At 31.9% G+C, this 10188-nt stretch overlaps 1 protein-coding gene across 1 annotated transcript; it reads left to right on the top strand.

Annotated features, from left to right (window-relative positions):
• Positions 1 to 1948: 1948 nt before the first annotated feature.
• On the top strand, positions 1949 to 4681 carry LOC145102466 (TORTIFOLIA1-like protein 4). The gene is made up of 4 exons (XM_079039863.1): positions 1949 to 2966; positions 3043 to 3151; positions 3398 to 3852; positions 4179 to 4681. The coding sequence occupies exons 1-4, from the start codon at positions 2154 to 2156 to the stop codon at positions 4512 to 4514; spliced, it is 1713 nt and encodes a 570-aa protein (XP_078895989.1). The 5' UTR covers positions 1949 to 2153; the 3' UTR covers positions 4515 to 4681.
• The last annotated feature ends 5507 nt before the right edge of the window (positions 4682 to 10188 follow it).

Here is a 10188-nt window from a genome sequence, read left to right as displayed (position 1 = left end):
TTACGTTTTCTTTAAAGTATAGCATGTTCCTGCTAAGAACATATGAAAATTTGCATTCATAAATAAATCTCATTTTTAACCAATTTGCTAATATTTATTGCAACACACCCTCCCTGTAAACCTTAAGCCCCTAAATGGTCGTCTGAAACTTATCATCAAAAGAAACTATTTGGTATCGTTACATCACTAATAGTCAAAATAAACTATCTAGAGATTTGGTCCAAGGTTTCCTATATGCCCGCATGAAGATGACATGTTACCATTCAAGCTGATAAGAAAACAATTTCTAATCAAATTATGTTTCGCGATGGCAATCAATAAAGCTTACGGAGAAACAATTCCAAATGTAGATATTTATCTCCCAGAATCGGTTTCACGCATGGCCAACTTTATGTGGCATTGTCTAGAGGGATATCGCATTCCAATACAAAAGTATTAGTGAACTCTGACGAACAATTCAACGACAATGAAGTTTATACATCAAATATGGTCAACAAAGAGGATATCATTGCTCTGTAGGTATTTATCTTTAAGAATTGTTTGGAGGCAAGACCATTTTATATGGAGATGGCTTTAGACAAATTCTTCTAGCAATACAAAGAGGCAATTGTTCGGATACTGTGCATGCATCATATTCGTCCAAATTACGGCGTGATGTACAGTTTTACGTTTAACCGTAAACATGAGATTTATTTTGGTTGTATAACTAAGATTTGGATGAGACAAAAGCATTTGATGAGTGGATTGTTAAAATTGGTGATGGTAATATTGGCGGCCCTAATGATGGTGAAGCTGAAATTGAATTTTCAGAAGACGTTGTTGTTCGCTCTATAGGTGACCATATTCATTCAGTTGTATCCATCGTTTATCTATCCTTTGTAAATCATCTTGATGATCAATCATATCTTCAAGATAAAGCTATTTTGGTCCCTACAAATGAAGAATTTGATGCTACCAATGACTACATTTTAGGATTGATGAAAGATGAAAGGAAAACATATGAGTTCAAATTCTTTACGTGATACTGAGTTACCAGGTTTTTTTTGAGGAATCAATTTACTCTTCAATTGTGTTGAATAATTTTAAGGCATCTAGAATTTCCAACCATAAACTTACACTAAAAATAGGTATTCCAATCATATTACTTTGTAATATCGACCAAACCAGAGGACTATGCAATTGTACTAGATTATAGATTATTAAGCTTGGAAGAAACGTCATTGAAGTCTGAATCATATATGATAGATTCTTTATGGAGACTACTTATATACCTTGCATTAATTTAACTCCGTCTAATGAAAGAATCTCATTATGTTTTCAGCGGAGGCAATTCCCTATAGTAGTTTCTTTTGTTATGGCCACTAACAAAAGTCAATGACAATAATTATCAAATATTGGATTATACTTGCATAAGCTTGTCTTCACTCATTTTTAGTTATATATTTTTTGTTTCTCGCGTCACAAGTGAAAAGGGATTGAAGGTACTCATATATTACGAGGAAGATTGTCGAACTAATAAAACAAAAAGTTATGTTTACAAAGAGGTCCTTCAACTATTATAGATATTCAAGAGTTTCTTTGTTTTTTTTCAAACATTTAAATGTTAGCAGTAATGCTAAGTCTGTTTATGTTACTTTATTTTTTTATAGTGCCAACTTTTTTATACATTTACATGTACATTTTTATATGTTTCCCCGCGTTTTACGCGGGGTCATAATCTAGTTATAATTAAACAAAAAATATCATACAAGGATATAAAAGTCGTCACAGACAAACTATACCACAAGAAATTCTCATTAAAAATTGAGTTAGGGACTAAACTTAAAACATTTTGTATTTTATAGGATCATTTATATAATTGCGTCTTGATAAAAAATGCATTTTCTTTAAACGACAGCGTTTGGGGTTTTCATTAGATCAGAACAAACCGAAAAATAACGGCAACATACCACTATGGTTTTCTCTACCCTGACATATTGTCGTATTAAAGCTTCTCCCTCTTTATAAAAGAATAGAGTGCTTGGATAAAGCGTGTCAGAAGCCAAACACCGCCCTACCACCACCGTCTATCCCCGGCGATGGTGCCGGAAAATCCCGACACACCACCACCTCCTACACCGTAACAAGTGCTAAAATCTCCACAACATTTGACAATGGCACAAGCGAAACCCTCTTCCAACAACCAATCTTCCGCACGCGAATTTAAGCACCGAGTGCTCACATGCCTCAACAAACTATCCGACCGCGATACACACTCCGCCGCCGCCACGGAGCTCGAATCGATTGCTAAAACCCTAAATCATGATTCGATCTCTCCGTTCCTATCATCCATCTCCGCCACCGACTCATCAGACAAATCTCCCGTCCGTAAACAGTGCGTTCGCTTAATCTCTACATTATCAGAAGCGCACGGAGATGCGCTGTCTTCTCATTTGTCAAAACTCCTTTCCGCCGTCATACGACGCCTCCGTGATCCCGATACCGCCGTTCGCTCCGCTTGCGTCGCTGCCACAGGCTCCATTGCCTCCCACGTTACTAAACCTCCGTTTACGTCGGTTGCTAAGCCTTTGGTTGATGCTTTGGTTACGGAACAGGAGTTGAACTCTCAGATCGGCGTAGCTCTGTGTTTAGCATCGGCTGTTGATGGCGCGCCAGATCCGGAGCCGGTTTACTTGAGGAGGATGCTACCGAGGATTGAGAAACTGTTGAAGTGCGATAGTTTTAAGGCTAAATCCGCTTTGTTGACGTTGTTAGCGAGTGTGATCGGAGTCGGTGCTGCATCGAGTCCGGTAATTGTGAGGAATTTAGTCAATGTTTTGGTAGAATTCGTGGCGAAGAGCGAGGACTGGAGTGCTCGGAAAGCGGCAGCGGAGGCTCTAGAGAAATTGGCTGTGGTAGAAACGGATTTGTTATCGGAATACAAGACTCCGTGCTTGAAGACCTTTGAAGCCAAGAAGTTCGATAAGGTACATTTGTATTCGTTAAAGTCAAATCGTCTCCGATCATCTTGATCTAATACCTAATTTATTTCACATAATGTAGGTGAAGAGTGTAAGGGAAACGATGACTCAGATGATAGAAGCTTGGAAGGCAATTCCCGATTTGCCGGAGGAGGTATTAACACCGCCGGAATCACAAGCTTCTTCTAAAGGTATCTAGATCGTATATTCTAATCAATTCGTGTTATTTATTTCTTTTCTTCAGTTCTAAATCATATATAGCTGCGTAATCACATATCACGTTCTACTTGTGGATTGAGTATTTTGTCCTTTTTGGGATTTTAGGAGCTCGCATACTTTCCATTCAAAGATTTAATCAGCAATTTCTTCTCAGTTCTCATTACTTTTGATTCTTGAATTCTCGATTGCTTATCTTGCTCACATAATGTGTGATCCAGGAGCTGAAGTTGCAAGTGATGGAAGATATCCAGCAAGAACTCCTCAAACATCCAGTAAAAGAAGTGTGCCCAAAGGTGGTTCTTCCACTACCACTACATCAAGACGAGTTTCATTGGAGAACAACACCAAGAAAACAGGTCCAGCAATGTTTCGGAAGCTGGATCGCAAGAAGCCCAACAATCCAAAACTATCCATTACAGCTGCAACTCCAGTCTCTGAGGATCCTAACAGACTTGCAAAACAAGAAACAAAACGAGCCCTCTTCAATGAAATCGTCGATGAAGAAACACATGAATCCGAATATCAGAATGCAAGGTTAAGCTCCACAGTTGTAGGGAGCAATGTAACCGAAGATATCAACAATAGCCACAAAGATGGTGAAGAATTATCTTTGATTCGCAATCAACTTGTTCAAATCGAAACCCAGCAGTCCAATTTGGTTGATCTCCTCCAGGTAATCATCCACTAATTAACCATAACTGTTGCCTTGTGAGATATTGTTATAAAATCCTTTATATTGTGTGATCTAAGGATCCATATATGACAAAGTTAGGGATTAAGACAGCATGGGCCACTCACTTACACACTAACAGAGAAAATAGTAGAGTTTTAAGAGCAATTAAACATCTAAAATCAGGTAGATTGTCTGTTTGTGAGGTATACATAGTGTGGGGCTTTTGAAAACCAAGTGTTACCTTCCCACCAAATTGTTAAAAGTAAAAATCCTGCCGACATACATATCATATTATAATAATAATAATAATTTATGAAAAAATGTAGAAATTTATGGGGAGATCAGAGAGTGGGATGGTGTCTCTGGAGAGGCGTGTGCATGGGCTGGAGTCAACCCTGGAGGAGATTTCGTTTGACTTGGCAAGGTCAACTGGAAGGTTATCCAATCCAAATCCGGAGCATACAAAAACTGTGTGCTGCAGATTACCTGGTGCACAATATTTGGCCTCTAAGCTATGGAAGAAAACAGAAATCCAAGATTCAAATGGTAGAATCAGGAATCAGGAGAATAGGGGATTCCATTTCCGACGTCAGGGGTTAATCAAGAATCCGTTGGCTGAGGTCCGGCATGGGAAGTCTGAGGTTTTGTGTGTTGGGGTATGATTAATGAATAATGATACTACTATATCATATCATTTGTATGTAAATATAGAAGCCTCTTGAGGTTATGGATATGGGGAAGAATATTATTATAAAGATTTGAATTCAGTTGTATGTTTTGTATGTTGATGAAAAACATTTCTCACTCGTTTTTCTTGGTTTTCTTCGTATTTGTATTTGTATTTCTATTCTTTCCGTGTTTAGGAAAGTGTATTTTTAATAAAGCTGAATTCGTCGTCCTCATTTCTCAAAACTTATACCGTTCACGTGCTTAACGTTATATGGGTGTAAAAAACTGTTCTAATGTTGAAGAGAATTACATAAATGGTCCTTGTAGTTTCATAAAGTTTACGGATTGGGATAATGATATAAACAGTAACAAACTGTCAAAAGTGTTTTAAATATGAACTAAATAAAGACCCTTGAACTTTTCTTTTGTTTTTAAAGCACCTTTAGCGAGGTTTTTATTCCACAAAAATCATCTCATCCTATATAAGTTACTATATGGTGATTTTACAGTTAATTTTAGTCTTAAACTACTATTGTTAGTGTTACTATAAGACTGTTACCGAGACTGATATGGATAGTGATTCAAGAATCAACAAAACCCTCGTGATAATAGAATTCTGAACAAGTAAACCTAAAGATGGTCATGCATTCAAGGGTCTTTAGAAACATCCAAACTAATATGGGATTGTTTGATAGAGCATTGTAACATGGAATAATAGGTTCTTTTGGTTACAATGGTTTTTGAAAACAAAAATAAAATTGTTCAATGAAAATTGAAAATATTTTAGATAGTTTGTTATCCATTTATATCAATATTTCAGATTTATTATTACCATGAAGGTTAGCTAGCCCTCAACAACTTAAGCTTGACATGCAATCGTTTTAGAAAGGGAAAATGACGTAAAAGTCCTCAAGTTTTCACAAAAATGACAGTTTTATCTTTGGACGTGTTTTAGGTCCAGTAAAACCCGATGTTTTGTTTAATTCGTTCATTTATACCCTTATAGCCGGTTTCCAAGTAACCTATCGGTTACCTAATGCTAGTAAAACCCTTGAATTTTCAAAAATATTCGGATTTACCCTTACCTTGATTGTTATTTTAATTATTTTGATTATTATTATTATTATTTTTTAATACATTTTTAAATGTATAAAAATATTTTTATTAATATAAATATAATTTTAAAATATATTTACTTGTATTTAGTATGTTTATCAATATAAATATATTTTTAAAAATATATATATACTTGTATTTAGTACTTATATACATTTGAAAGCCCATGTATTCCTTTAGAAATGTATTTATATATTAAAAATGTATTTATTTGTTTTTAGTATGTATAAATATATATTTATTTCATATGAAAATATATTATATACATATAAATATAAAAATACATATTCATATGGTTTATATTGTATAAAAGATATAATTATATGTATTTGTAAATATTACTATGTATAAATATGCCTTTAGTTCAGAATTATATGCATACGATAGTTTTTATACAAAAAAATACATATTTATATCTATTAAATACAAATAAAAATATTTTTAAATGCATGAATATGTTTTTAAATGTATAAGTACGTTTTTATTTGTATTTGATACATATAAAGGTGATTTTAAATGTATAAATATGTTTTATTTGTATTTAATAGATATAAATATATATTTCTTTTGTATAAAATATATCTTGTGCATATAATTATGAAATAAATACGTATTTATGATTAGTAATATGTACAAATACATATAATTATATCTTTTATACAATATAAACCATATAAATATGTATTTTTATATTTAAATATACTTGTATATATTTAAATATTTAAATATACAAGTATATATATACTTGTATTTAGTACTTATATACATTTGAAAGCCCATGTATTCCTTTAGAAATGTATTTATATATTAAAAATGTATTTATTTGTTTTTAGTATGTATAAATATATATATATTTCATATGAAAATATATTATATACATATAAATATAAAAATACATATTCATATGGTTTATATTGTATAAAAGATATAATTATATGTATTTGTACATATTACTATGTATAAATATGCCTTTAGTTCAGAATTATATGCATACGATAGTTTTTATACAAAAGAAATACATATTTATATCTATTAAATACAAATAAAAATATTTTTAAATGCATGAATATGTTTTTAAATGTATAAGTACGTTTTTATTTGTATTTGATACATATAAAGGTGATTTTAAATGTATAAATATGTTTTATTTGTATTTAATAGATATAAATATATATTTCTTTTGTATAAAATATATCTTGTGCATATAATTATGAAATAAATACGTATTTATGATTAGTAATATGTACAAATACATATAATTATATCTTTTATACAATATAAACCATATAAATATGTATTTTTATATTTATATGTATATAATATATTTTTATATGAAATATATATATATACCTACTAAATACAAATAAATACATTTTTATTATATAAATATGGTTTTATAGGAATACATGGGAATTCAAATGTATATAAATACTAATTACAAGTATATATATATTTAAAAATATAATTATATTAATAAAAATATTTTTATACATTTAAAAATGTATGTATAAAATATTTTTATACATTAAAAATGTAATAATAATAATCATAATAATAATAATAATAACTATCAAGGTAAGGGTAAATCCAAGCATTTTTATAAAACTTAAGGGTAAATCTGAATATTTTTGAAAATTCAAGGGTTTTACTGACATTAGGTAACCGGTAGGTTACCTGGAAACCGGGTACAAGGGTATAAATGAACAAATTAAATAAAACATCAGGCTTTACTGACTTAAAACACGTCCAAGGGTAAAACCGATATTTTTGTGAAAACCTAAGGGCTTTTATATCATTTTCCCTTTTAGAAATTATTTACCATGTAAATTTACCTTATATTATAATATTATAAATAAGACGAAGTGTATTATAAGCAACCACATTTGAACACGAATTTTTCCACAACTTGCCACCATTAAAGATATGGGATGGTGTTCACATTTTGTGTTCATGGCCACATAGACCACGAACATGTGGGTTATGAGCAATGTTCTAAATAACGTAAGGCGTGACTTGGCGGCAATGTCAAACCTCAAGCTTTTCCGAGCCTTGGCGAGTCATGACGTTTGTAAGGCGTGACTTAAGGCGGAAATTTTCTATATAATTAATATTTTTATATGTATTTTCCACTATTATTCATGTTTATACACATACATGAGTTAAGGCGGCGTTTTGGCAAAGCTTGACGGTAGGTGCAAGCCTTGGAGTTATGGCGTGTCATGGCGAAGTCATGACGAGCTTTTTAGAACCTTGGTTATGAGTATACCACTTGGTCTAATGCCCCTTTCCTTTGTTTTGTATAAATTAATCCAAGTTAAATAAATTTCTTACTTGAAAAGAATCATATTAAATGTAGTATATATAATTTCCAATCAAATAGTTTTTCTGTTTTAATACCTTTCATTTAGATCGACCATCTTTCTTTAGGAATTAGGATAATGACTTGAAAGGGTAACGAACTTTCGATTTTTTTCACATTTAGTCACTAAACTTTTTTTCGTTCTCTATTTGCCATTGAACTATTGAAATTGTTCACATTTTACCCTTATGACCGGCTGTTACCGGTCATAAGGGTAAAATGTGAACAGTTTCAATAGTTTAGTGGCAAATAAATAACGAAAAAAAGTTTAGTGACTAAATATGAACAAAATCGAAAGTTCGTTTCCCTCTAAAAAGTTCAATGACTAAATGTGAACAAAACTTCTTCTTGTATTATGTTTTAGCAAATTATTTATTTTTGTTAAATTGTAGCAACATTTGTTGATGAAGAAATCTATGAAATAAAAAAAATAAAAAAATAAAAAAAATAAAAATAAAAAATAAAAACCTTGAAAATATATTTAAAAAAAAAAAACCAAAAGCGAAATAAAAAACCAACGGTTTGACATTTTCCAAAATAAAAAATCAAAATTTCCAATCTGATTTTGGTTTTACAAAAAAATGAACCATTCTCACTTATGTGAATTATGACCATTGGTTTGGCATGCGAAATTTGTGACATCCCATGAATACGTAGTTACAACATCGTCTGAACTCGTAATTCAAAGTAAGGGGTTAGAGTATCATCGAATGAATACGTAGTTACAACATCGTCTGAACTTGTAATTCATCACCTACAGGTTATGGGCCTGCTGGTGTTTCTACTGGGTTGTCTAGAATAGTCTGTGGTCGCCATCTATACTCTGGTAGATGACTACATCGCCACATTGCCGGTTAAGGGTATGGTATCTCCTTTCATCCTACATCACCTATTCATCATTATCTATTTACCTAATTATCATCACCTTTCTATCATTACCTATCTCTCATCATTTTATTTCATCACACACTAACTATTTCATCTACCCATGTTTCATCCGCAACATATTTGTAGATATAAAATAAATATACCGTTTAAATCTTTTAAAACATGTATAAAATCGTTCATCCAGCATAGACAGCAAGTATTCAAATAATATGCACACATAGCACGTAATTTATATAAAATACTTCATATCTATGTGTAAGATGAAAGTAACTATATATACCATAAAAATCCCATAAATGCTTCCTAACTTCAAACCCCAAGGTTTACTCTACTAAAGCTTCATATTCTCGGCTCTCTGGACCTAGAAGGGTCTAGATCCTAACTTCAAACCCCAAGGTTTACTCTACTAAAGCTTCATATTCTCGACTGTCTAGACCTAAAAGGGTCCATATCTATAACACAAACTTGCAAGAGGGGTTTGAGGCATTCAAAACCCCAAAGATGAAGTGATTCAAGCCCTAACCCCAAAATGGAATCTACACAATAGGGAAGGAAATGGGTTCATTTTTGTACCTCAGAATGAAGCTCCTTGCTTGAATAACTCAGAACAATAACCTTCCTTGGTCCCTCTTGCTGGAACTCTTCTCCTTTCTTGCAAAATCACACCAAAAAGCTCAAGATAGTTCTTCCTTTCAAGGGTAACAACCGGTCATAAGGGTAAAATGTGAACATTTCCAATAGTTCAATGGCAAATAGATAACAAAAAAAAGTTTAGTGACTAAATGTGAACAAAGTCGAAAGTTCGTTACCCTTTCAAGTCATTATCCCTTAGGAATTAGGACCCTTATTCAAATCCCTATATTTTTTAAAATGAATAGTTTTCACTGATAAAAAACACTACAAAAGTCGGTGCTCACTTTCTTTTATTTTCCTCCCTTCTACTTTTTTTATTTTCCATTCTCACTCCCTATACATTAAATTCATGTACATATTCCACCCTTTTAGTTTGAAGAATGACATTTCCTTCCCTATACTTTTTAAAATGATGCTTTTACCTCTTAACTTGACTTTTTCTTACTTTTTAAAATACTCGCTTTCACCCTAAACGTTGAATTTTTTTTTCAAATATGACTTTAACCCCTTCAATTTTTAATAAAGTCTACCCCGTATACAGTTACCATCCCTCTACTTTGTAAAATTTCACTTTAAACACCTCGAATTTTATGTTTGTAAAATTCGTTAATTTATTTAAAAAAAACTAATTTAATATATGTTACTTTTATGTATGTATCAGTATAAATTCG

This window comes from Lactuca serriola, chromosome 4, assembly GCF_051521515.1.
Source record: "Lactuca serriola cultivar US96UC23 chromosome 4, Lser_US96UC23_V15, whole genome shotgun sequence".
NCBI lineage: Eukaryota > Viridiplantae > Streptophyta > Magnoliopsida > Asterales > Asteraceae > Lactuca > Lactuca serriola.
The sequence above is the reverse complement of the archived record's forward strand: the minus strand, read 5'-3'. Positions and strand labels throughout refer to the sequence as shown.